The sequence below is a fragment of the Clupea harengus genome, chromosome 24 (assembly GCF_900700415.2).
Source record: "Clupea harengus chromosome 24, Ch_v2.0.2, whole genome shotgun sequence".
In the NCBI taxonomy this organism is placed as follows: domain Eukaryota; kingdom Metazoa; phylum Chordata; class Actinopteri; order Clupeiformes; family Clupeidae; genus Clupea; species Clupea harengus.
This window is the reverse complement of record NC_045175.1, coordinates 11,445,227-11,472,742: the sequence shown is the minus strand read 5'-3', so window position 1 is coordinate 11,472,742 and position 27,516 is coordinate 11,445,227. Positions and strand designations below refer to the sequence as shown.

The 27,516-nt window shown below is 42.0% G+C and overlaps 8 protein-coding genes across 10 annotated transcripts in view; 4 read left to right on the top strand and 4 right to left on the bottom strand.

Moving 5' to 3' along the window:
• LOC105891256 (alanine--tRNA ligase, mitochondrial) overlaps window positions 1–1,928 on the bottom strand; it is a 6,537-nt gene extending 4,609 nt beyond the window's left edge. Inside the window, exon 1 of the mRNA XM_031561979.1 lies at window positions 1,923–1,928. Coding sequence (XP_031417839.1) covers window positions 1,923–1,928 — 6 coding nt within the window. The remainder of the gene's footprint in view (window positions 1–1,922) is intronic.
• The window catches only part of LOC105896910 (guanylate-binding protein 1-like), a 78,780-nt gene that overhangs the window by 30,156 nt on the left and 21,108 nt on the right, over window positions 1–27,516 (top strand). For 2 of the 3 annotated variants that reach the window (XM_031562378.2, XM_031562376.2), the window contains exons 1-7: window positions 21,701–21,885; window positions 23,122–23,340; window positions 24,131–24,208; window positions 24,593–24,642; window positions 25,010–25,119; window positions 25,744–25,949; window positions 26,529–26,771. The exons of the other annotated variant lie outside the window; for it this stretch is intronic. In XM_031562378.2, coding sequence (XP_031418238.1) covers window positions 23,148–23,340; window positions 24,131–24,208; window positions 24,593–24,642; window positions 25,010–25,119; window positions 25,744–25,949; window positions 26,529–26,771 — 880 coding nt within the window. In that variant the 5' untranslated portion in view covers window positions 21,701–21,885; window positions 23,122–23,147. Of the gene's footprint in view, window positions 1–21,700; window positions 21,886–23,121; window positions 23,341–24,130; window positions 24,209–24,592; window positions 24,643–25,009; window positions 25,120–25,743; window positions 25,950–26,528; window positions 26,772–27,516 lie in introns of those variants that run through there. 3 annotated transcript variants of the gene reach the window in all.
• LOC105894081 (histone H2B 1/2-like) lies at window positions 13,209–13,967 on the bottom strand. The gene has a single exon (XM_012820552.3). The coding sequence runs from the start codon at window positions 13,935–13,937 to the stop codon at window positions 13,563–13,565; it is 375 nt and encodes a 124-aa protein (XP_012676006.1). The 5' UTR covers window positions 13,938–13,967; the 3' UTR covers window positions 13,209–13,562.
• LOC105894078 (histone H1-like) lies at window positions 15,288–15,992 on the top strand. Its single transcript, XM_012820549.3, has one exon. The coding sequence runs from the start codon at window positions 15,360–15,362 to the stop codon at window positions 15,987–15,989; it is 630 nt and encodes a 209-aa protein (XP_012676003.1). The 5' UTR covers window positions 15,288–15,359; the 3' UTR covers window positions 15,990–15,992.
• On the top strand, window positions 16,614–17,106 carry LOC105894079 (histone H2A-like). Its single transcript, XM_012820550.3, has one exon. The coding sequence runs from the start codon at window positions 16,666–16,668 to the stop codon at window positions 17,041–17,043; it is 378 nt and encodes a 125-aa protein (XP_012676004.1). The 5' UTR covers window positions 16,614–16,665; the 3' UTR covers window positions 17,044–17,106.
• On the top strand, window positions 18,249–18,751 carry LOC116219263 (histone H3). Its single transcript, XM_031562455.2, has one exon. The coding sequence runs from the start codon at window positions 18,264–18,266 to the stop codon at window positions 18,672–18,674; it is 411 nt and encodes a 136-aa protein (XP_031418315.1). The 5' UTR covers window positions 18,249–18,263; the 3' UTR covers window positions 18,675–18,751.
• LOC105894080 (histone H2B 1/2-like) lies at window positions 19,265–19,819 on the bottom strand. The gene has a single exon (XM_012820551.3). It carries the CDS (start codon window positions 19,743–19,745, stop codon window positions 19,371–19,373), a length of 375 nt encoding a protein of 124 aa, XP_012676005.1. The 5' UTR covers window positions 19,746–19,819; the 3' UTR covers window positions 19,265–19,370.
• Window positions 20,519–20,921, bottom strand: LOC105894076 (histone H4). Its single transcript, XM_012820546.3, has one exon. It carries the CDS (start codon window positions 20,878–20,880, stop codon window positions 20,569–20,571), a length of 312 nt encoding a protein of 103 aa, XP_012676000.2. The 5' UTR covers window positions 20,881–20,921; the 3' UTR covers window positions 20,519–20,568.

Below are 27,516 nucleotides of genomic sequence, written 5' to 3'. Positions count from 1 at the left end.
AGGGCATGAAGGTGAGCGCCAGGGTAGTGTGTGTGTGTGTGTGTGTGTCTGTCTGTGTGTATGTGTAGCGAACGGGACCTACGTCCGCTTAGTAGGGGTAATTAACACTTCCCTGAAAGGCTGGAGATAAAAGGATCTGAGTCCCTAACCCCCAGGCCTACTAATCTCAAGCCTAACCTGCCCTAAGTGAAACAAATATAATAGTTTAGGGTTTAGGATTTGTACATGTCACAGTGATGACCTAAAGGACAGAATACAAGGATAAGTGTCTGTATGCGCAACTTACCCTGTATTTCCCCTAACTACCATACTCTACTGGCAGAGGATGAGACGCCCCTACTTCAGAGAAGAGCCAAGAACTTCACCGTATAAGCAATAGTTAAACAGTTGAAAATGAGTGGTTATTTATCATACTAAATCAATTGAAATATTAAAACAAATACAAAGTACATGGAAATATTGCTGGTTACTCAAAATCACCCTTCACAGTAGTGATTCAAACATGCTACCACTAATGTTGGCCAACATACTAAACCTGAGCGCTCAGATAGGATTTATCATATTAATCTAAATAAACTTTAATTAACCCCTTTCACTTCACAGTTGCAATATATTGAAAATAACTTATATAGAATTTAAACAATGTAACTTCACAACAAATTAACAGCAGTCACTACATATATAGACAATAAATGTCACTGGCCAGTGTCCTCTCACCAATAGTTGTTTTAAACAGAAAATGGTTTCAGTCCATACAATCAGACAAATATTAGGTTCCAAGTGGAAGTGTCCTTTAACAGTCCTATGATTCAGTCCAGAGCAAAATACTCAATTCTCGTTCAGACTTAGTCCACAGGAAAAACGGCAAAGTATCAAATCAAATAGGCTAGCCAAAAATGTCCTGGTCCTAGCATGTAACAAAGTGACAAATCAATTAACAAAAGTTTCAGTCCAGGCAGAGTTATCTCTCTCCGTCGCATTCACGAGTAAAGCAATGGTTTCTCTACACTATAGCTTGCTGTCAGTGCTGTAGTGGTAAAATTAGAGGTGGGTAAACTATGAATTTTGGGATCAGACAGACCTCGATGCGATGCAACACGACGCGATGCAACACGGCGCGAAGCGACTCTGTAAGGCTGTCCTGGCTATATTCCATTATGATATCAGTTAAAGTCATATTAAATCAATGACAGTGAATAGATGAGTTTGTAGTTTATTAAATTTCAAGAAAAGTATGTGTAGGCCTCACAAAAATGAAGGGGGTGGTGGAGGAGACAAAAGAAAGGACCTCTATAGGACCTAAAAAAAAATGAAGGCCTCTGGAAACAGGCCCAGGGTGATACACCTGAAAAGTTTAATATAAAAAGAAACCATGCTGCAATTAAACACTTCCCCTGTTCTTTAACCATTGGAGAAACCTGCCTTGCAGGGGCGTGTTCTGGGGTTCATGGCTCTCCTGTGCTTCACCAGCCAGGACTTCACATACTGTGTTGGATTGAACAAGCATGTTTTTTTCACATTGAGAACTGACTTGTTTTCAAATAATCACAGGCTACTCTACACCTTTCATGACTTCAAATAACGTATTGATTAAGCATATAGGCCTATTCAGTGAAGCAACAGCTTGGCTCCCCGCTCACGTTTCTAACCCACTGGTCGGGTTTGTGCTGGTTCTGCTGTTGCTCTTCTTCTACACTTATATTTTACCTTGACCGCGAAAATGGAACATTCTATAGCTAAGCTAAAACATTTCACTTAGCTATGTCTAACTGGCTTGCAAAGAATCTGTCTACAATTTGCAATGAAATAGCCTTATCTGCAGCGATATGCGTGAGGATAATTACTCATGCATCTTCGATTGCTGAAATAATTTACGTTTTATTAGGCCTATTTAGATGGAACAGGGAAGGCTTGCTTGTTACCTGCATCGTCGTATTTGAAAGCACGTTATTAATAGCGTTTGTCTCTGTCTTAATACGATGTTGTTCGAACCAAAACGTTCCAAAACTTTCACGTTTTAAAATGTGAATTGATCTTCTTCAGTTTTACTTTGTACTTGAGGCCTTCTGCAGGCATCTGTGTGAGTGAAAGCAATTGATGGTCTCTTCAAAAATCGCCTGATATCCATGGCTAATGAATTCATTCCGAATGTGTATGTGTTTACATACTTCCTGGATCCTGATTGGTGTAGCCGCCACAGCCGCAAGGCACTGATTGGAGGGTCACAGACCATAATACAGCGCAGAAGAAAATTATTCAGACTACGGCGTTTATATGTTCAACAATATGCAATTTAGTCTTAGGTGATTTAAAATGACTAGCGTAAACGCTATTTCCAAAATTCCAGAAGTGCGTAAACGGCGTTTACGTGCGTTCACCCTCCACTACAGCCCTGCTTGCTGTTAAATAACACAAAGTCAGGTTACTTCACCTCAAGTCTTCCCTTCAGTTTGCACTCGGTCGCTGGAACTCTGGAGCAGTCTCTGGATGGCAAAGGGCAGCGAACACCAACCAACGCGATTCTAACTTCTTCCTCTGGCCGGTGCACTGCGCCTCGCTAATGTCTTAACGGCTACACACTCCAAAGGCAAAAAGGCAATCACTAAGTGTCGCTAACTTAAACCTATATTCAGTATTAAACTTTATTGTTCACTCTTCCAATTCTGCAGAGTCAGGCAGCTGCACTCACGTTCTCCACGTTCACCGGTCTCTGACTACTTCCTGTTTAGTCTCACCTGTATTCCAACCTGCTGATTGGCTAGTGACTACACGTATAGGAAATTAGTATTACAGATAAAGAGGAAAACAATATATGGATATCTCATATCTGTTACACATGGTGTTATATTTAGGCGTTTTTCATATACTTTCAACTCATATGAAATCCTCCCCCACAAGAATGTATCACATTCTCTCCACCTTCATTAACACACAAATGGTCAGCAAGACCCTTCCTGTCTGCTGACATTCACACCTTTGACTATAACTAAAATGTAACTTGTATGCTGAGTGTGTTGTGTTGAAGAAAGAGTTCCGTAGAGACAACGACCGCTATGAGTGGTGAGAGAACGGAGCAAGGAGAATTGAGGAGACATTGCGGCCAGTGAAGACAGTGGGGCGACAGTGGTACAGGAGGTAGAGAAGTCGTTTACTAATCAGAAGGTTGCTAGTCCGATTCCCTGTCGAAGCGTCCTTGAGCAAGCACTGAACCCCTAATTGCTCCTGATGTGAGGAGTGGCCAGTGAAGACAGTGGGGCGACAGTGGTACAGGAGGTAGATAAGTCGTTTAGTAATCAGAAGGTTGCTAGTTCGATTCCCTGTCGAAGCGTCCTTGAGCAAGACACTGAACCCCTAATTGTGTAAAATGTACACACAAGTCGCACATATGTAAGTCGCTTTGGATAAAAGCGTCTGCTAAATGTAAATGTAAAGACAAGGCCAACCAGGAGACAAACTACACTATGGACCATACCTCCTAATCTCTCCTTCTCTCTCTCCATCGTAGCGTGTTGTGTGTGCTCGAGGTCGTAGAATAAATCGGCATCACCCATCAGACCGACATTTCATCGAGTTCTTTGCTAGAATCACGCAACCGCAACTAACGTCAGAGCTAACATAGAGGTCTGTTATATTATTGTATAACAGTGGTGTTTTCTTGGGAAATCAGTTGCATGGTATGTTTGGATCTCTTATATATGTGTTTGTGTATTTCGGTGTGTATCAATATGTCTGTGTTTGTTGGTATAGGTGTGTCTGTCTGTATTTGTGTGTGTGTGTGTGTGTGTGTGTGAGTGTTTTTTTTGTCTGTGTATAGCATATACGTATGTTTGTTTTCTTTCTTGTCTTCAGGGGGAAAAGGTGTTGGAGGAGTTTTTCCAGGAGAAGAACGCTGAGGCCAAGTCCATCTTAAAGGCTGACGAGAAACTCACAGAGGCCGACAAGAAGATGGCCGGTAAGACGGCTGCCACCAACAGACGCGGTTTCAGCGCAAAGTAGTGATTTTGAGCCAATCAGAATTAACCTACTACCCAAATCCTCTGTCTTTAGTTGCATACTTGTGAGTTAAAGTGTAAGTTCACCCCCAGCTCTGAGCCTGACTTTATTCACTGCATAATTTTGAAAAATGGGGGGGGGGGGGGGGGGGGGGGGGGGGCAGAGTTTACTAGACTGAGAGTCTATGCATATCATGACATGGATAAGTCCCAAACAGTTGACTCTACATCAGCATCAGTCATATGTACAGTGGGGAAAATAAGTATTTGAACCCCTGCCGATTTCGCAAGTTTGGCCACTTGCAAAGAAATGTGTGATCTATAATTGTAATAGTAGGTATATTTTAACAGTGAGAAACAGAATATCAACAAAAAAATCCAGAAAACTGCATTTTATAACATTTATGACTTAATTTCCATTTCATGCAGAAAATAAGTATTTGAACCCCTAGCAAAACATGACTGAGTACTTGGTGGAATAACCCTTGTTGGCAAGCACAGACGTCAGACTTTTCTTGTAGTTGGTTACCAGGTTTACACACATCTCAGGAGGGATTTTGGTCCATTCCTCTTTGCAGATCCTCTCCAAATCCTTAAGGTTGCGTTTTCAATGGGAGGGAATGAGGGAATGAGGTTCAAGCCCAATATTCCACATTACATGGCCCCATCCATAGTCCCCTCGATGCAGTGGAGTCGTCCTGAACCCTTGGCAGAGAAACAGCCCCAAAGCATAATGTTTCCACCTCCATGCTTGATTTTGGTCTCATCTGACCACATCCTGTCTCCCAATCCTCCTTAGAATCATTCAAGTGTTCATTGGCAAATGACGGCCCTGTACATGTGCTTCCTTGAGCAGGGGGACCTTGAGAGTTCTGCAGTACTTCAAACCATTACGGCGTAGTGTGTTGCCAATGGTTTTCTTGATGACTGTGGTCCCAGCTGCCTTGAGATCATTCACAAGCTCCCCCCTGTGTAGTTATATGGGTTTTCTGCACCTTTCGGATGATCACCGATACCGCAGGAGGGGATATCTTGCATGGAGCCCCAGACCTAGAGCGATGGACAGTTGTTTGGTGTTGCTTCCATTTGCGAATAATCGCACCAATAGTTGTCTGCTTCTCACCAAGCTGCTTGCCGATGGTTTTGTAACCCATTCCAGCCTTGTGCAGGTCGACAATCTTATCTCTGACTTCCTTGGTCAACTCTTTGGTCTTGCCCAGGGTGGTGAGGTTGAAGGTGTGTAGTATGATTCTTTGGACAGGTTTCTTTTATACACGTCACCAGTTGAGATCAGGTGTACCTTGTTAGGCCTAATGAGGACTAATCTGTGTGCTTCTTGGGCACATAACTGGTCATTGGGAGCCAGAATTCTTGCTGTTTGCTTAGGGGTTCAAATACTTATTTTCTGCATCAAATACAAATAAAGTCATAAATGTTATAAAATGCAGTTTTCTGGATTTGTTTGTTGATATTCTATTTCTCACTGTTAAAATACACCTACCATTACAATTATAGATCACACATTTCTTTGCAAGTGGCCAAACTTACAAAATCGGCAGGGGTTCAAATACTTATTTTGCCCACTGTATGTATCCTGGGGAAAGGAGTGAAGGTATTGAGAAAACCCGGGTTTTCATGTCTCAAAACTTTTTATTTCCATAGAAAAAGGGATGACCTCTTTTGCTCCCAAAACTCGCACCTCAGCAAGTGCCAGTGCAGAAACATTTAACGTTTACGCAAAGATATGAGCTCCGTATGTAGCTCCACAGTTGCAAATGTTTTCCATTAGACTAGAATAAGTAAGCATGCTAACTTTATTAGATATCAAGGCAACACAGTACATTGACATTATGTCAGTGACATTCTTCATAATCTGTTGCTGTTTTACATTAGAATTCTTACATGTGGCACCTTTAATAGTAGATGTTTTTACATCTGGTCACTCTTGATAAGTAATCTTAACGTATGTTGTCATTACCAAGCCTAAGGAAATTTCAACAAATGTAGCTCGCTTGTCACACCAATGGTTTGGAGATATTTAATGATCTCTGTGACTGTATGGAACATGACGCTAAGAAGGCACTAGGGGGAGCAAAAAAACATAAAACTAAATTGGGGAATGCAAAATATTGTCCTTCTTAATACCATATATGGAAGTTTGAAAGTATGGTTATACCTGAAGTTGCAGAAATTAGGGAGTGGATCTTCAATGGGAGGCTGGCAGCCTTGTCAGTGTCAATTGTCAACATGTGTCTAGTCCATAGTGTGGAACAAGTTGGCTCCAGAGCGGGAAGTCTCATCACGTTTTGCACTAAAGTCTCTTCTGGTCTCGCACGGATTACTTGACATGAATTCGTTTCTCACATAAGTGTACCTGCCTATGTAACCCCCTCAAATTCGTCTGCGTTGTGTTGCTTTCAAATGAAGGTAGGAGACGTGGGTCCAGTTTGTCACTTTATTATCCTGGCACAAATGACAATAAGTTGGGACTTCTTAGCACAGCAGCGTGGATCACAACACTTAATGCGTGACTCCAATCCTCCAAACTGTCATATATTTTCAATTCAAATTCAATTACAAAGTACGATAGAAATATCCAAAGAAAATTCAAAACATGTACCTGGCACAAATGACAATAAGTTGGGACTCCTTAGCGCAGCAGCATGGATCACAACACTTTATGCTAATGTAAGAGGGAGATGAAATATTAGCTATTCACACGTGTGATTTTGGACTTTGATAAAATATACATTCAAATGTGCATAACTAGTAACACAAACACACTGTTTACGTAAGGACAGACTGTGGAACACCTCTACATAATTACCATTGATTTATGACGTTTAGTCATTGCATTCTAAAATAATAGTGTAGGAGCTCTCTTTATGAACAACTCACCGTGACTCTAATCCTTCGAACTGTGAGGAGAGCCACTATATCCCCAACAGCATGACATATGCACATGCTCAGTATGTTAACATAGCACAAAAAGGGTGCGAGTGGAAGAAACCAAATCTTCACTGTTGAACATACATACATACATACATACATACATACATACATGCACACACATACATACATACATACATGCACACACATATACGTCACATACATACATACATAAATGTATTCATACATACATTCATAGATGCATCACATAAGACAGTTTCTCCCCCAAAACCCCTCTCATGTTATAAGAAATTGGCTTCTTTATAGAAACTCAAACTGTTAATCGATTTTACGAGACACTGCAGAGGTGTACATTTTCAACAAAAAATAAGAGACAATTTGCTCACATCTCTCAAAATGTAGTCGACAATCATCAAGAAATAAACATGGCAATCATTCTGGAAAACGAAATAACAAATTATACATATCACGCCAAACATTAAGTCCCTTGAAGCTTTTGGGAGGGCCAAAAAAGAAAAAGCCTGTCTTCAAACAATATCCAGCCCTGGTAAAGCAACAAACAAAAGGATTGGTCTCACCCCAAAAGAATCCTCTTTTCTTGCAAAAAAAAAAAGATCCAAGAATCAAAGTACCGTATAATCCAAACAGGCAAGTAAGAGAGGTCTATACTCCAAAAACTGGCCACAGGCTCCTTACAGAAATCGTCCAGTTTTCTTTTGTTTAGCACACAGCAATGCCTTCTCCACCTGCCAGGAAGGTGTCACAGGTGTCCCACACATGCACTTCCTGTCTGTTTCTTCAGGTGTGCTTAAAGGTCCCACTTCCTGTCAAAATCAGTAAAGGGCCTGATAGCAATTATACACATACACATATACAATTATATAGGAAAATAAATGAAGAATACAATGTCACCATTTACCAGTAACTTATAAGTAAAGAGTGGATTTCCCTTTAGGACTTAATCTAAACTCCCTCACTACTACCTCAGCAGTTTAACATAAACCTTATTACTTAACGGGTATATGTGTGAGGGTGTGATCTACGTCCTACTTATCTGTGGCGGTGCCACAATGTGAAACTCTCCTTTCTCATAACAACCTTAACTTCTTCTTACCCTCCCTTTTAATCCCCTCCCCCACCCCAGAGGCCCATGAGAAGACGAGGGTGCAGGAGCAGAGAGCCAAGGCAGAGGAGCAGCGGTCTCAGGACCTGAAGTGCGCCCTGGAGGACGAGCGTCGCAGCCAGGAGGAGCGCGTGAGGCGCCTGCAGGAGAAGATGGATGAGGAGAAGAAGCTCCTGCTCGAGGAGTTGGATCGAGCCCTGGAGAGCAAACTGAAGGAGCAGAAGGAGATGCTGGAGAAGGGCTTCAAGGACCAGGCTGAGATCATGGGCCAGGACATCAAGCAACTCAAGAAGGAGAAGAAGCGGAATCAAGAGGCTAAGCCAGGGTTCTTCGAGAAAATCCTCATATCTATAGCTAAGATCGGCGATAACATCCTCTCCTCCTTCCTGCGTAAAATGTTTAAGTAGTGGGTGGCCTAGTGTCAATGCTGCCCAGTCCTGCTATGATAGGCTGAGAGCAGGGCAGGCTTATCTGCAGACGATCAGTAAAGACAGGAGAGTAGTTTATTTGCCATGTACACGATTATTTGTCTTTTTATCTGCTTTCTCTTCTGGGAAACAAAAGCGTTGCGGTTTACAGGAGTAGTTCATGTTACTATATGTTGTTTGTTGTTCCATTTTTTCTTCGCAGTGATGTCTGTAAAAAGAGGAAATAAAGCAGTTGATTTGATTTAATTGTTTCAAGTTTATTGAGTTTTGAAGTTCCATCTCTGTGTTCGTGATGTCATGGAAGTCAAAGCAATTAGATTAATGGATTTTATATTTTCATTTACCTTTATACATTTGTCCAGACACTTTCATCAGAAGTGACTCTCAACTGAAGTAGAACAATGAAGTGGCAGTAAGTTAAGGAGATCTAATTTAGGAAAGAAAGTGATCAAAGCAAAGATTATTTGTTGTTCTCAATACAAATATTATTTCTGTAGGTTCCTGATCATTTGCAACGGTGTGTGTAAATATTGGTATGATGATGTGTGCTGGAGTGTATACACATATATCTGAATCTATACATATATCTGACTCTATACATACTGTATATATCTGACTCTATACATATATATCTGACTATACATACTGTATATATCTGACTCTATACATATATATCTGACTCTATACATATATCTGAATCTAATAATAATAATAATTCATTTTATTTGTAACGCACTTTTCATTCAGAAGAATCTCAGAGTGCCAATACATATTGCCATACACCTCTCTATACATATATATTTGACTCTTTACATATACAGTACCAATCTAAAGTTTGAACACATCTTCTCATTCAATGTGTTTTCTTTCTTTCATTATTTTATACATTAATGCTGAAGACATCAGAATGCATATGGAATCATGTACAAACCAGAACATGTTTTATATTTTACATTCTTCAAAGTAGCCACCTCTTGCTTTGATGATAGCTTTGCACACACCATGAGGTAGTGGTGTGGTGAGATCACACACACACACACCAAGGTTATTATAGTTTTGCGTTTTTCACTAGTTTTTATTTTTATTTCGTTTTGACTTTTTGTTTTCAATTTCAGTTTAGTTTTAATTAGTTTTTAAAGCGGGTTTGCTAGTTTAGTTTAGTTTCTATTTTTTGAAAATGCTTAGTTTGAGTTTAGTTTTTATTAGTTTCAGTATTAGTTTTAGTCTTTACCGCGGAATGCAAGAAACGAAGGGGGGGGGGGGGGGCAGTCAAAACAAAATGCTCAAAATGAATAGAAGATACAAGCTATAATAAATAATATGTAATAAAAACAGAATTTGCGCATGTCCTGTTCAAACAGACAGGAGACAGTGAGACGGTGAGGCAGCGACGAGCTGTGCCTCATCTCAGATTGCGCAATCCCTCACAAACTAGGTTGAGCGCATGCGTAGAACCTATTTAGTTTTGCTGATCTGACGTAAAGCCGCAGTGAAAAAGCACGGAGAGGAGGCAAATAGTACCTCTGCTTCAAAAAAGGGAGCATGCGAGAGCCCACCGGTCGGGTTTATTCTTGTTCTGCCGTTACTCTTCTTATATTTGACATTGACTACGAAAATGGAAGATTCTATAGCTAAGCTAAAACATTTCTCATAACTGGACTTTCAATCAAAACGTGAATTGATCAATAATGGGAGACCAATGCCGTAGCTAAAATGAATGCTTGAAACGACGGGACAGAAGATAACTCGATCGACTTCTCACATCCAAAGCCAAAATGTTTTGAAAATATTTTGAACCTCAAGAATAGATTTGGTTTTGGACGTACAGCGGAGACTAAATATTAGCAGGGGGGTATCTCACCCCTCATTCGCTAACATTACATTGATATCAGAGAAAGCCCTTGCTCCGTTAATTTCCCGTTCTCTTAGGATTGTTTAATGTCTATGTAAAGCCATTTAACATCAAACAAGTGGTTGTGATCACTTTGGTGAGCTGATTTTGAGAAATTAAACTTAAATTGCAGCTAAAGTTGTACATAATCACACATATTAACACGAGTTCATCACAAGCTAGCAGCTGCCAACTGTATGTAGCCACCTTACCTATGTTAGAATGCTGATATGAAAAACAACCAGTAGTCAATGTGCAAGCTGCCAATTGAATGGTGATTTAAGATACTGTATTGGGTTTATATATTTGTAAATCTGACTCTGAAAGAGTCAGTGCCTCACCAGCCACGAACCTCACCGCACGTTACTGTTCCAGGTAATCCCAAATAGGACTCTGTCGCTTTCTCCCGACTTTTGCCGCCATAATACCAGGTGAGGGGCGTGTAGTAAAAGTGGTACGGCGGAAGATAGACGCTATGTATGAAATCAATTGACATCTATGAAATACATTGACAAAGACGAAAACTAAGGACATTTTCTCTATAATTCTATTTTATTTTAGTTAGTTTTGTAAAGACACAATACAGTTTCAGTTAGTTATCGTTTTTTTATAAAGCCTCGTTTTTATTTTTATTTCAGTTAACGAAAAGAAAAATCACACCTCGTTTTCGTTTTTTCGTTAGTTTTCGTTAACTATAATAACCTTGACACACACACACACACAATCACACACACACACACACATACACACACACACACACACACACACACACACATACACACACACACACACACACACACACACACACACACACACACACTCACACACACACACTCTCACACACAATCACATACACACACACACTCTCACACACAATCACATACACACACCCACATACTTCAATACACGCTGTGGTGAGATTATCTAAGTACTTTAATATATCAATACTTATTGCATAATCTGTATCTCTGTTATAGTCCTAATGTACCAATATCTAGATATAGTAATAATATGTAATGATGAATGTTATTGGTATGACTAATGTGTTCCCTCTCCAGAACCCCCTGGATGTGTACTACAACTACAAGCAGAAGAGAGAGGATCGACGCATGATACAGCTGACAGCCCAGAAGGAGAAATACGCCTACCGGAACAACAAGATGAAGGCTCTCAAAGCAGCACAAGGGGTCACGGTGGGGCCAAAGGTCGGGGACGCGCCAAAGGTTGTGGAGGCACCAAAGGTTTCATCAGTTTTGAGAGTCCAAAAGAGTATAAAATATATATATATATATATATATATATATACATATATATATAAAAAAAGAAGGCCTCTTCAACTGTAGGCTACTCAATAGATTACATACAGCATATCCTCATCAGGATGCTTAGCACTAAAGCAGTTTCTCTCTGGTAGTAGGTGAAGGTAGACATCACATGCTTTGCACTTTCAAGCATCCTGCAATATGCACAGGCCTAGTGGTTAACACAAGCCTTCTTCCCACCGTCGGTGTTGAGCTCAACCACACAAACTAGTTTGTGAACATGGCTGGCGTTCTTTACAGGAGCCTTATGTCACTGAGTCCTCAGTGGCAGGCCACAAAACTGTGCGGTGAGCTCCTCCATGAAAGCCTTGTGGCTCATGCTGTCCTTGTGCATGTCTTGCATGAGATCTTTGTGGTGAAGGTGGGCATGTGTTGCAGCCATATCCAGGAAGTGAAGAAGAAGGAGTTTCCTGTACCACTTCACAGTTTTGGGCTGTGTGTTGCGTAATACTGGACCAACTGGTCTGACAAATCCACACCTGAACTTGCATTCTACCACAGGTGAGGGGCATTCTACCACAGGTGAGGGGCATTCTACCACAGGTGAGGGGCATTCTACCACAGGTGAGGGGCATGGAGAGGACAGGTGAGGAGCAGACAGCCTGTCTGGATTTCACTCTTCTGTTTGCTGCTGTTATCTCCAGTGTAGGATGTGTGGTGGTGGAGCCGGCAGACACCTCTCATGTAAAACATATTATGTACATGGAACATACATACATACATACATACTGTACATACATACAGAGTGTGCGAGTGTTTGGCAAACACATAGCAGTGTTATATGTGTGTGTGCGCTCCACTGGTGTATTATACATACTGTACATCACATACAGAGTGTGTGGCAGTGTTTTAAGTTCATGTGTGACGAGTTACAAGTCATGTCATTTATGAGAACTTAGATATAGACCTTGAAATGTAATCCTCTTAAACAATGTTAGGACAACAAATACTTTGTAGGCCTAGTTAGAGCAACTTTTGAATTGAGACAATGGTATTTTTCAGTAGGGGAACTTGTGTTTGTAAGTTTAACCAACATGAAATATTTGACAGTGTGGGGCATATTTAATTTTGAACACGCTTAACTGGGCTCGTCTTTATCTAGCACCATCATTTTCATCTTTGTCTGTCTGTGTGTGTTTGAGTGAATATATGTGTGCTCCACCGGTGTATTTATTGACTGTATACTGACGTGTTAGTGTATTTAGAGGTGAGTCTGTGTCCCTGGTGTCTTTCTGTATGCTGCATGGAGCCTTCAGAAGAGGGATGTCAAATCACTGTCGCCCATTCATTTATTTATTTTATCCTCAAATACAATACACATCCCACCCTTACTGTATAACCGTCATACTCATACCATCTAATATTTATTCCTGCAGTCTCCACTTCTTTGCACTATTGTTGTGTTACAATTCACAGCTCCTGTATAAAGGCATTCCTCCTTGAATATACTTTCTTAGACCGTTGCACTGTTTGTGTTGTATATTCTGTGTAAACACACTGTGAGCACACTGTACCAAGTCAAATTCCTTGTTTGTGCGAACTTACGTGGCCAATAAAACCTGATTCTGATTTCCAATGAGAAGGGCAAGAGAAGTGCACATCAACATGTTCCTGTTTGCAGCATCTGTGATGACAACGTGTTGCCTGCCTGAAGCAGGATGTGAGATTATACAGTGGTATCTATGGGTAGACGACCTTTAAATATATATTTAAAAAATAGAGTAAAAATAACAAACAAAACCATACCGTAACTAACCCTGCGGTTAGTTCTGTAAACGTCACAGATCCGGCAAATTAATCTGTGCCAGACTGTTGCATTCAGAATATATTCTGCTCTTAGAAGAAAGATTGGGTGGCTCTTAAAAGAGCCTTTGTGTTTTAGTAGAAGTTAAAGATTTACTTGGAGCTGGTATACTTGGTGACTGCCTTTGTTCCCTCGGACACGGCGTGCTTGGCAAGCTCACCGGGCAGAAGCAGACGCACTGCGGTCTGGATCTCCCTGGAGGTGATGGTGGACCGCTTGTTGTAGTGAGCCAGGCGGCAAGACTCCCCAGCAATGCGCTCGAAGATGTCATTCACGAAAGAATTCATGATGCCCATCGCCTTAGAGGAAATACCGGTATCGGGGTGGACCTGCTTCAACACCTTGTACACGTAGATGGCATAGCTCTCCTTCCTGGTCTTTCTGCGCTTCTTGCCTCCTTTGGCTGCCGTCTTGGTCACGGCTTTCTTAGATCCTTTCTTGGGGGCTGGCTTCGCTGGCTCAGGCATGATTGTGGTAAGGTTGGTATGTTCAAAAGTAAAAGACCGTAGATTTATATAGACGGGCGTATGTAAATCAGAAGCTGTGCTACTCCTCTTACAGTGAAAAGAAGAAACGGGGTTGGTTGTTGTTAAGCCAATGGGGCTAAATGGGGCTAGTTTTAGCCAATGGGGCTAAATGGGGCTAGCTTTAGCCAATCGGGCTAAACGGGGCTAGCTTTAGCCAATGGGGCTAACTCCCCGCCACTCATCGACAACCTACATGGACATTCCATGTCAACGGCAACTTCCCTTTCCTTTGTTACCAATTCCCGCACGTTTTACATTTATCAGGCAGTGTTAAATAAATTCAAATACACTCTCGTAATACTACACAATACCTTAAGCCCCATTCGAAAATACTTCATATAATTTTGTTTATTAGGTGTATCTCGAAAGTCTATACAACGCTTATTATATTGATTCTGGTTTTCTGTGTATAAAAAGAAAGCGATGCAATGAAAGTCCAAACAAATGATTAGAACAATGACGCGATCTCTATGTTGCGATGTAACATTACTGTAGTAGGTGTAAATGCATGTTTATTCAGGACAAGAACAAACCCACACGATGCCTTTCAAATTCGCATATTCCCAACACTGCATGGAATTATGCAGCTACGATTTCAGATTTTGAAGCTTGAAAGAAACGCTTAGGCTGCGACGATTTTATACGCATATTTTCCACGCCAGAATGTCGTGTAACATGTAACTATTTTCTCTCTTTTCAAAAAGTGGATTTGTCTTTGCATGATAATATTGTAGTAATTTATATTCGTGAAGTATGGTTTGTCATCAAGCAGACCAGACTTGTGGATCTTGTAACCGTTATATGTGAAGTCTAGTCCTTCAGTATGATCACTGCAGTTCCCTTGTGTTTTACTGACTATAAAACAGACTGCGTCTGACAATATCTAGAATGTACATAGACGGTTTAAATATGTTTGTTAGGTTAAAGATACTCCTGTTGTTATCCCCGGGTATTTATGGTAAGTATTGTGCTTGATTTTATGGATTTTATACGCATTATAACAGCCCCAAGTCCACAATAGCGACTCGATTTCTTCGCTGCAGCACTCGGTTTTCTGTTTGGTATGACTCTAAAATAAGATGAAACTCAGCTTTCTTTAGGTCGTATGTAGGAGCAGAACCTCTTCTTTATCTTTCAGAACTTTGTTTCAGGTTTTCAAATTGTTTAATGGCTGATATTCTTTCAAAATGTGAGGGGAGAAAACACAACTTGGTGCTCGTCGGGGAAGTGTGAACAGAGAGCCATTGGCGTTGAGTCTAAACGGTTCTCATGGTGAGCTTAATCTAAGCCCGCTTCACTGGCGAGGCACTCAGTGAGACATTTTCAGTTGCTGTTAGCGCGTCTTACTAAAATTCTCGAACAATGGCAGAAGTCGCTCCCGCTCCAGCCGCCGCCCCGGCTAAATCCCCCAAGAAGAAGGCCCCACGTCCCAAGAAGGCAGGACCCAGCGTCGGCGATCTCGTCGTGAAAGCTGTGTCAGCATCCAAGGAAAAGAAGGGGGTCTCTCTGTCCGCGCTGAAGAAGGCTTTAGCTGCTGGTGGATACGACGTCGAGAAGAACAACACTCGCGTCAAGTTGGCCGTCAAGAGTCTCGTTTCTAAGGGTACTTTGGTCCAAACCAAGGGCACCGGAGCATCCGGCTCCTTCAAGCTGAACAAGCAGGCAGAGGCTAAGAAGCCCGTGAAGAAGGCTGCACCCAAGGCGAAGAAGCCGGCTGCTAAGAAACCCGCCGCAGCAAAGAAGGCCACCAAGAGCCCCAAGAAGGCAGTGGCAAAGAAGCCCGCTGCTGCTAAGAAGTCTCCGGCGAAGAAGGCGAAGAAACCCGCAGCCCCCAAGAAGGCCACCAAGAGCCCCAAAAAGGCTAAGAAGCCCGCTGCACCCAAGAAGGCAGCGAAAAGCCCTAAGAAGGCAAAGGCAGCAAAGCCCAAGGTGGCTAAGCCTAAGGCAGCCAAAGCCGCTAAGCCCAAAAAGGCAGCACCCAAGAAGAAGTAAGTAGGAGAGAGAACCGTCTCCTGGATGTCAAAAAAGGCTCTTTTAAGAGCCACCCACTTTGTCTATTGAAATGTCTATTCCAAAGTAACTTTTACATCTGACCACACTAAGTGGAAATGGGTATTATACATCCTTTCCTGTATACAGATCTAAGGTTAATTACAATAGCCGATTATTGCAACGGTTATGTACATATGCAGTGCCAATCCCTATAATGTGGGTAATCAGAAGAAAAGGTGGTGGCTAAATCATTAAGATGAAGTCTCGGTATTAGCTGGCCAGCTAGGATAATGACTTTATTCTCACAAATACAAATTTGCAAGAATGTAACTATATAATCGGGTAAACGGGAACATCAATTAATATTTTCAACATCGAGGCCGTGCTTGACCTTTATTTAATAGACAGCTTTAAAATAAAGCTTGTTTTAATTTAATCATTCCGATTTTTTTCTAATGAAATACTCCTAACAAAAAGGCGGTAAAAGCAGTGTTTAGCGCTGGAGGAGTTAGAAAAAAGTGGGCAGGGCTTGTGGTCTAAATCTCTGCAATGATTGGCTCTCGGCATTCTCCTTTCAGTGAATGAAGACTTCGACTATTTCCGATAAATACTGTCTCTTGCGAGGAGTCGGCATCATTCTCTGCTTATTCTAACACGTGTAGGATAAAAAGTAAATATGAGTGGACGCGGCAAAACCGGTGGCAAGACCAGAGCAAAGTCCAAGACTCGCTCATCCAGGGCTGGACTCCAATTCCCCGTGGGTCGAGTTCACAGGCTGCTCCGCAAGGGCAACTATGCCCATCGTGTTGGAGCTGGAGCTCCGGTCTACATGGCTGCCGTGCTCGAGTATCTGACCGCTGAGATCCTGGAGTTGGCCGGTAACGCTGCCCGTGACAACAAGAAGAGTCGTATCATTCCCCGCCATCTGCAGCTGGCTGTGCGCAACGACGAGGAGTTGAACAAACTGCTCGGCGGAGTGACCATCGCTCAGGGTGGTGTGCTGCCCAACATCCAGGCTGTGCTTCTCCCTAAGAAGACCGAGAAGTCCAAGTAATTTAGGTTCAACGCGAAAAACAACGGCTCTTTTAAGAGCCACCCACATGCATCTTTGAAAAGCACTTTCTAAACAATTTTTTGCAATGGTTTATGGCAATGCTCAACTACCATATACCGTAACACCCAGCAAGTCTTACATATTCCCTCTCGGCCGTTTATTGCCACGTCATGATGGTGTTTCTGTGTGTGTTTAAAAAAGTGATGGGTGATCAAATCACATCAGTCTTAAAACCATTGCACTGGCTACCTGCTAGTTTCAGAGTCGACTGACTAGTCTGAAAATCACTCCATAGTCATGTACCTGAATATATGTCAGCCGTGCTCTCAAGGCACATACCCAGTAGACCCCTGAAGTCTTCAGGTACTGACCTCTTTTCAAAGGCCAGGGCAAAGAGACATGGAGAAGCAGCTGTTAGTTTATATGCGCCTAGCCGTTGGAATACTGTGGCAGTATAGCTGAAACGGTGGAAACCTTTAAACGTGCAGTTAAGGCATGCCTCATTAATCATTCTTTAATATGTATCTGTTCTCAGTGGTCTGTAGTGGGTCTGCTGTACATGTGTGCGTGCTTTGTTATATATTTACACTTACATGGCATGTTTTAAAATGTAATCTGTATCTCATACAAGGGTTTGCAACCCCCTCCTCCCCCCTTCTGCGTGGCGCACTTTGTTACCTCCTGGTATGAAATGCGCCTTATAAATAAACTTTGATTTGAAATCATCACGTCAGCAGTACATTTTCTCATACAAGACTGTTAAGTATCCCGATATGAAGGCTACATCACCTATTGGTAAATACACATGAACATGTAATTATTTAGAAGACGCTTTTGTACAAAGCAACTCAGTCTTGATTTACTAGTAAGTTATGAGTGTACACCGGACATTGAGCTCGTGATCTTGGCCGTTGAGCGAGAGAAATATCACAAATATGGACATGTTTAAATAAATAAATACAGACACTTCCAGGCAAAAGTTAATAACGCCATTTCAAGTTAAATTTTGGACGTTAAAAACGAAGTGAATTACCCGCTCTTATTGAAGGGGCTGGCTTAAATCTTTTGAAAACCAGGCGTCATTAAGACATGTTGCGGCCCGGCCAATTGCTTTTTAGCACGCTCATGACTATTACCCAATCACTGGAGGCCAACCAAGTCTGGAAGCTATAAAGAGCCATGGCACAGTACTGAGTTAATACTTCTGAACATTGTTCACAATGGCAAGAACCAAGCAGACCGCACGTAAATCCACCGGAGGCAAAGCCCCAAGGAAGCAGCTCGCTACCAAGGCTGCCCGCAAAAGCGCACCAGCCACCGGTGGCGTGAAGAAGCCCCATCGTTACAGGCCTGGTACCGTGGCTCTGAGAGAGATCCGTCGTTACCAGAAGTCCACTGAGCTGCTGATCCGCAAGCTGCCCTTCCAGCGTCTGGTCAGAGAAATCGCACAGGACTTCAAGACCGACCTGCGCTTCCAGAGCTCTGCCGTCATGGCTCTTCAGGAGGCCAGCGAGGCTTACCTGGTCGGTCTGTTCGAGGACACCAACCTGTGCGCCATCCACGCCAAGAGGGTCACCATCATGCCCAAGGACATCCAGCTGGCTCGTCGCATCCGTGGGGAGCGTGCTTAAGTTAATCTTTCCCTCTAGAAATCAAAAGGCTCTTTTAAGAGCCACCAAACTGTCTGTGGAAGCTTATTCCTTTTCTTTAAGTTGTCGAAAGTAATTGCACAATTATTGTCTGCACCCAAATAATTTCTTCATGAAGCATTATTTCCACAAAAAATTGATATCAGAATCAGATATCAAATCGGTATTCATCGGTGGGAAATGTGCTTTTAAGTTAAACTATCGAGTCATTTGGCTAATGTAGAACAATTTTAAACAAATCCTAATACAAAACTACCACACTTTTTTTTATTTGGGCGTTTATACATCACTATAATGAAATGGTTATGCACTGTGGGCTGAAACCATCCTGAAAAGAAAAGCTTTCGCAACGTGCGTGGTGATGGTTGGTTGGGAGATGTCAACATATCTGAACATAAAAAGCCTTGGTGTGGCTTTAGTCGCCAACTCGGTTATAACATGAATATGCGCCATGTGCACGTGGAACTGTTTTAAAAACATTGTAAACATTTTTCTTGTAATAATGTGTTTGGAGAATTAAGCTTTAAAAGTTTTTATAAGGGTTTTCTTTCAACACGTGTTTCAAAATGGGTAGATTCACATCTCAATCATTTACAGATTTTAAAAGGCATTGGAATGACTTTTCAAAGAAAAGGTGGGTGGCTCTTAAAAGAGCCTTTGGGTTAAAAAGCAATAGATTTACTTGGAGCTGGTGTATTTGGTGACGGCCTTGGTTCCCTCGGACACGGCGTGCTTGGCCAGCTCACCGGGCAGAAGCAGACGCACTGCGGTCTGGATCTCCCTGGAGGTGATGGTGGACCTCTTGTTGTAGTGAGCCAGGCGGGAAGACTCCCCAGCAATGCGCTCAAAGATGTCGTTCACGAAAGAGTTCATGATGCCCATCGCCTTAGAGGAGATACCGGTATCGGGGTGGACCTGCTTCAGCACCTTGTACACGTAGATGGCATAGCTCTCCTTCCTGGTCTTTCTGCGCTTCTTGCCTCCTTTCCCTGCAGCCTTTGTCACTGCTTTCTTAGATCCCTTCTTGGGTGCTGGCTTCGCTGGTTCAGGCATGATGTATTACTGTTTTTCTCAAACAGAATGTAACCTTACTAGTGAGCTTGCCACCTATATATACAATGTTCTATGGAAATAGCTGGCTGCGTCACTTCAGACATCCACGACCGTCATTTCCCTCCAACATCAAACGCTCAGACACGGTTGGTTACTTTGTAGCGAAGGGGATGGTCAGAGAGACAAGTCCAACCCCTCCCACAGATCAGCAGTTACCCGATCCCCACTTCTTTTATCTAATTCCCCGCACTTTTCGGAGACAATCCTGCAAAATACTACATATATGCAAACATTATAAATATATAAACTAGCCTTAGATCGCGTAATCAATTACTTGAAGATTCTGGCATTTTTAGGCCAATATAAATGTGAGTTGTGGTACGAGCTAAAATAAAATAATTAATAAAGTAGCCATCTATCTATAAACCCAGTGTTACATAACCAAGCATGCGATGTGATGACGTTGTTCGCATGTACTTTCTATTATGGGGTTTGGCAGACGTTTCTGTCCAAGGCGACCCCTTCATTTTACGCTAGCAACAATGGTGTCATGGCGTCGCAGCGTAAATATACTAGGGAGGTGAGGACTTGTTTTTTTGGAGGGGGGGGGACATGTTCACACATGCTTGTAATTAGTTTTATATGATCTGGAATGCTGTTATAAACATCCTGTTGAAAATAAAAAAATTAGTGGCATTACTGTGAATACGCGTGGACCTGGTGGGCTTCATGTTATTACAATCGTTTGGATACAGCTTTTGTAAAGCATTTGGGTGGCTCTTAAAAGAGCCTTTGGGTTCAGTTTGAATGTGTGATCAAATCTTTAACCGCCGAAGCCGTACAGAGTGCGGCCCTGACGCTTCAGAGCATAGACCACATCCATGGCAGTGACGGTCTTTCTCTTGGCGTGTTCGGTGTAGGTGACGGCATCACGGATCACGTTCTCCAGGAAAACCTTCAGCACACCACGAGTCTCTTCGTAGATGAGGCCGGAGATTCGCTTCACACCACCACGGCGAGCCAGGCGGCGGATAGCTGGCTTTGTGATTCCCTGGATGTTATCACGGAGAACCTTGCGATGACGCTTAGCGCCTCCTTTTCCGAGTCCTTTACCACCCTTGCCTCTTCCAGACATGTCTGCTCTTCAGGTTTCAGATACGAGAGAATGATGCCCGATTATGGCAGACGTGAGTCTTTATAGTACAACAGCGGACCTTTGTGAAGACTTAGTGCGTCATGTACATCACCCTCCCTGTTAGCACTGCGTCACTGAGGACCGACCAATCTGTTGTTGTGATTGTGTATCGCCACTTTGCATGTGGGGCGGGGGCTGTCCACCTGCACTGTGTTTAGGCCTCCCTGAGCTCCACAGCTCCAGGCAGCCCCACTTAAAGATGAGCTGTAAATGTCCCAAATCATCCCCAAGCATGGGCCAATCAACTGAATGAAGGTGACACAGGAATACACAATTCCACAAATGCGTATAGTTTGGTTTAATCCAGACATGGAGAAAAAAAAAGGAAAAACATTCACAGGAGCACTGTAACCAGTAGAATGGCTTTGATGTGCAGGCCTTCAAGGCGCTATCCAGCAATGGCCTACTGGTGTTTAACAACCAAAAGAAAGAAACACCACAATCACAACAAAATAGATATTCCCCAACTCAGAAACTAACCATAATTAAATCACAGTGATTCCACATGGATCAAAATAAAGCAATCACAAACTCAATCCTTGGGTGTAACATTCAAACCAAACCATTCAGAAGAAATATAAAACTTATAACAGCAAGACCCTTGCACATTTGACCCCCACCCGTAATTAGTTGAAGAATCAAACTGTCCAGTGAGCTCAACCAGCAGACTGCGTTCCTGCACTACTCTGCGGGCTGCAGAGTGCAGACTACATGGTAACCACGGTAACCCAGCACCAGCGCTCTTAAAGGGGCACAGACGAATAGCTCCAGACACATGGTTTACAAGAACTGTGTGCGTTGACAGTAACACCCAACAATGCATTTCATAACCAGCGCAGTTGGTTTCGTTTTCATACGTTTTCCACTGCGCACTGATTTCAAGAGTCTTCGACGACATCACACGAGTAAAGAGTCAATCTTCCGTCAGCAAGCTCTCTACCAAAGGTAGGTTGCAACTATATGAACTACATAGGCCTACTTCTTCAACCAGTTTATTTTGCCGGCGTATTTACTTGCCAGGCTAGTTTAAATGCCTCAATGATTAATCTAAGGGAGTGTAACCAGTGCTGTGACTCAATCCAGTCCGTCCATCTCCGTAACCCAGTACACAACTACTGGTTCATTTATTGAGGTTTCCACAACACTTCTAATAATCACTGCCTAAACCAGAAAAGATTTGCAAGCTATTTGGACCGAAAGGCTAACGATGACCACACTGACAGCGAAGCCAAGTTCATTCGTTTCTGGTGGAGGCAGGTGGTTGTGAAGTAGACGAGCGAATTGAGCGAAGCAAGCGAAAAAAGTTGGGAAAAGTTTAATCCTATGCAACTGAGGATCAAACTTTGCGACTGGTGGCCATTGCGATTGTTTGGTGTTGTCTCTGACGGTTTGAAAATGACAGGGGCTACGACGTCGTTTGGTCGTTTAACTTGCTAAAAGGACAATCTTGGAGGGACTTGTAAGGGGTTGTTGTTCCTGGTACATTAGATATTTAATCCTGTTCTAACAGAATGACAGTTCTGGTACAAATACAAGTGAGTGGATATCCTACTAGCTGGCTAGCTTGCTAACTAGCTCGCTCGTCCAGGCTGTTGCACTATTTCCACACGCCACAATACGCCCACTCAAAGCGCGTTTCGCTTCGCCGGAGTGTATCTTGGCCGATGTTGTAAGCTGGTGATGTGATTCAGATTTGTAACCAGATACCAGATCACCAGGACATACATATTATGGGTATCTCCAACTCCAGTAGCCAATCCCGGGCGAATCTGATTAGACAGGCCTAATTTAGTACAAAATCACATATAGGTGTCCATGATTATCAGCACTGTGCTGTTTATTATGTTTCAGAATAATGGGGTTTATTGTACAGCTTTGGCTGTTTTTGTAAGAATATTATGGATTGATTGATTGATTGATTGATTATAGCTTGTGTCCTGTGTCTAGCTTCTCCCAGTCTGTCATTTATGTAGATGTAGACGTCTGTGTAAAAAATATCCCCCTTTAGGTAGCCCTGCCTAACCCTAAACCATGTCTCACATTGAAAAGAACAACAGATGAAATGATGGAAGAACAAAAGATATATAATTGAACCAATATTTGTATGGTTTTATTTCAGCTAAAACCTATTGATGCAGCAGTTTCTTTTGTTTGTTTGTTTGTTTGTTTTTTACATTGTAGGTTTACCGGCCAACTTCCAAGCAGCAATGTCTGGAGGTCCACCCCGCATGCCAGCACCTGTGTGCTTGATTGAGAATGCAGAGGGGGGACTGCGGACGGTGGAATCGGCCCTGAACATCCTCAGGGGGATCCAGCAGCCTTTGGTGGTGGTGGCTGTGGTGGGGTTGTACCGCACTGGCAAGTCTTACCTCATGAATCGGCTAGCTGGCAAACAGTCAGGTAAACCTCTCTCTCACACACACACACACACACACACACACACACACACACACACACACACACACACACTGACTCTGCTATTGCCACTCTGCAGAACCGGTAAGGCCAGTAAGTAAAATATGTAAAATATGTCATGGTTAAAAAGCTGATGGTGTGTGTCTCGTAAGTCATTCACTCATTTCAGTCTCTGTTCTGTCTTGTCTGTACATACTGCCATGGACCACATAACCGGTAGGGCCTACTTTTGAACGTCAAGCTTAAAATTCAAATCCGTCGATAGTGACATGTCATATACTGCTTCCTTTTGTCGACAGTGAGGGGAGAGAACGGATTGTATCCATTCACGTTTCGGAATATCATACATCAGCCAATCAAATTGTTCTATTTCTATGACGCCGGCGTAATTCACCAAAACCTCAGCTTGTACTGCAGGCCTATTGGGCCCGACCAATTTGAAATGTATTCTGCGGTCCATATTTACTCATTTAAACGGGGCCTCTGAACTGAAAGACATCTTACTCTCTCTAACCAAATTTCCAAAGAGGCAAAATGAGTAGAAATTGCTTCTGTGCATTTGGTCATTCATTGGTGCCTAATAGATTTGTTTGTGGGTCCAGACAGTGCACAAAATAAGTGTGGAACTGAGACTTGAAGTATAATAAAAAGTGTGATAGAAATACTGATGATGAATAAAATAAAATAAAATAACACACCCATCACAGTAGGGCTTATGGCCTTTGTTGCTATGACAACATTGCTAATGTTTTAAAATATAAGTTGTTTATTTCAGGCTTTGCTCTGGGCAGCACCATTGAGTCTAAGACCAAAGGCATCTGGATGTGGTGTGTGCCTCACCCCTCTAAGCCAGGTGAGCAAATCTATTCATTAAGTAATGAATTTGTTTCTTTGTTTGTATGTTGTTCATTTGTAATTACATTTTGGACTTTTCTAAACAGTAAATTGCACTTAATAATAAGAATGAGAAGAAAGATCCTTGTGTACCCAACCATAGTACTAAAGCATGTTATTTGTCAACGTGACATTACTATGGATCTCCATGGAAACTCTGTGACTGTTCTTGTGTGTCTGGAGGAGGAATGTCGTAACCATGGTTAATAAAGCACTCTAGAATCTTTAGTGGAGAGCCACTGTGTAACTACAGTTACTACTGTTACTGTTTTTACTATGGTTACCATGTGTAACACAGGAAGTGAAGGCTGTGTAAGTGACAATGGAATGATCTCTGTTTCAGGACATACACTGTTGCTGCTAGACACTGAAGGACTGGGTGATGTCGACAAGGTGAGGACACCAATGTTGCACTATTTACATACTGTTATACTCATACGCTGTTACGTGGTAGGAAGAAGTTAAACTGAAGCCTGACTGGTTTAAAATACAATTCTGAACCCAGAGAATGTTTGGTTTATAATCCAGTTCAATATTTTGTAATCGATTCAATCAATAATTTATATTTTGTCAATCAAAGAAAGCCTTATGGCTCATTGTCATGTATGGAAGCAGAGTGAAAGACGTTTCAGAATGCCGTCCTCAGCAACATTATATGTGCAAATACTGTAAAAGAGTAGAGAACGATGCCTGTATAAATGAATGAATGTACAACAAGCTTGAATGCCCCTCATTAAAATGACATGAAATCTCATCGTAGGGCGACTCGAAGAACGATGCCTGGATCTTCTGTCTGGCCGTGCTGCTCAGTAGCACCCTGGTGTACAACAGCAGAGGCACCATCGACAACCAGGCTCTAGAGAAACTCCAGTATCCTGTCCGTCTCTCTCTCTCAAACACACACACACACACACACATAAACACATTTTTTTCTCTTTCTCTCATAGCTCCTGCTCATAAACAATGGGGACTTAGAGACAGACGGGAAAGCCAAACATTGATCCTCCAACTGAATTACAGTCTAAAGTCGTTTGCACAGCAGCTTTGGCAAAAAACACTGGCAATATCGCTGACAGTTGCTAAGTTAATGAGCCACAAAGCTAGAAAATGCCATGATTTGTCAGTGGAAGAAAACTAACCTGAATGAGTGGTTGGCATAGGGAAATGCTGCATAGTTCAATATATATATTTTTTAAAGGGTGACACATAGTAGGTTGAAGGTTAGGGGATAAGGGATGAACTGGATAAGAGTACACTGAAAGTAGTCATCGTAACAGATCAGGTGTGAGGTTATAACTATTAAACAAAAGCAATGAAACAACAAACCTACCTGTACTTATATTTATTATGCTTACGTTATTTATTGTCTAGTACTAAACGTGAACCTTTGTTTAGGTTGGATAAATTATTTAAACAACATTATGTCACTACGCTAATTATAATTACAATTATAATAGTGCAGTAGTGCATTCACTTTTCCTTAGCCAATCACAGCTATGTGACTGAGCTGACAGATCACATCCAGATAAAGTCAGCGGGCGCCCGTGATGAGGATGACGAGGAGGAGGAGGACTGTAAGTTTGTCCGCTTCTTCCCGGACTTCATCTGGGCCGTTCGGGACTTCACTCTGGAGAGGAAGCTCAACGGTCGTGATGTGAGCGAGGACGAGTACCTGGACTTTGCCCTGCAGCTGAAGAAAGGTTAGTCTCAATGAATGGTAAATATATAGTTTTGTTTTTCTTGACAAAATCGAAATGTCTTATTCGTTTATCATTGTTGCTGTTTGTTGTTATTATTATTATTATTATTATTATTATTATTATTAGGTAATTAAGTAGTACTAGTAGTAACAGCAGTAGACGCAGTAGTAGTAGTTGTAGTGTTTGTTTTTGTTCTTTGTTATTAGATGATTCGGATTTGGAGGTGGATTCAAAATAAATAAATAAATTAATGAATTAATGGTTCACTGAGTTTTGAACATAACATCACGTCACAGTCTAAAGCACAATACAACATATGTGCACCATCAAAAACAGAAATTACAGATCATAAAGAATTGAACTCATTAATTAGTATAAATACTGTGCATAGGCCCACTAGCTTTTCAGTTTAGGTAATGGCATAATATTCTACCCTTGTTGTACAGGCATACACTTTAGATATGAGTTTAAAGTTATACATTTGAGATTAATGTATAAAGAAGATTGAAATGTAAAGTTTAGACAAGGTTGAGAGTATTTAGCTTCAGTTTCAGACAGCTTTTGGATTTGCATTCACAGGTCTGACTAATAAAGCGGTGACCTACAACCTTCCGAGACAGTGCATCCGGAACTTCTTCCCGGGCCGGAAGTGCTTCACCTTCCCGTTCCCAACGTCCACGAACAACATGAGGAACCTGGACTCCATGGCTGAGGCCGACCTTTTCCCAGACTTCCTGAGTGTCGCTAAACGCTTCTGCAGTTACGTCTTTGCAGAGAGCCGCGTGAAGACGGTACAGGGTGGCCACAAGGTCACCGGCAGCCGTGAGTCACAGAGCTTCTTTTGTATCGATGTTGTGTTCAAAGAAGAAGGAAGAACTAAATAGAGGCAGAAGAGAAAAAAGAAAAGAGAATGAATCGTATGGGTGGGGTGGGTGTTGTATTTAATCTAACTAGCCAGCAGGAAATAAATGGTCCACAACTGGGTACAAAACCGAAGAACTTTTACTGGCAGAATCTCTCGTCACTTTATCACTCACACAGTACAGGCAAACCGTTGAAACCGTTAACTAGAAGTGCACCTCGCTGTGCACTATGGGAAATGTAGTAACACATAACACTTAACTTACCGCATTATCAAACAACAGTATTAATGAAACAATCATTCAAATCACATTAACTAAGGCAATTATGCATATTTAAATACATCCAATACAAATTCATTTTAGCTTAACTTAACTTCACTTAAATCAGTAGTCAAATAATTAACTCAAAGTCAAATGTAAACTGTACACTTAAAGTTACAACAGTGGGGGTGGGTAGATGGATGGATGGAAGTAGGGATGCACCGATACCAGTATCGGGTATCGGGCCGATACTTTGTTAAAATACTCGTACTCGTTTTTGAATTGCCGATACCAAGCACCGATACCACTCAACAGTATTTCACTGCATCAAACTGGTTGGGCTATGCTGACACAAAATGTGATTTATTGTCCTACCTGACCTACCACTCTCTGCCGGACTAGTAAGTAGCTTATTTGCTGTCTTGTGTTGCACTTGCTTGATG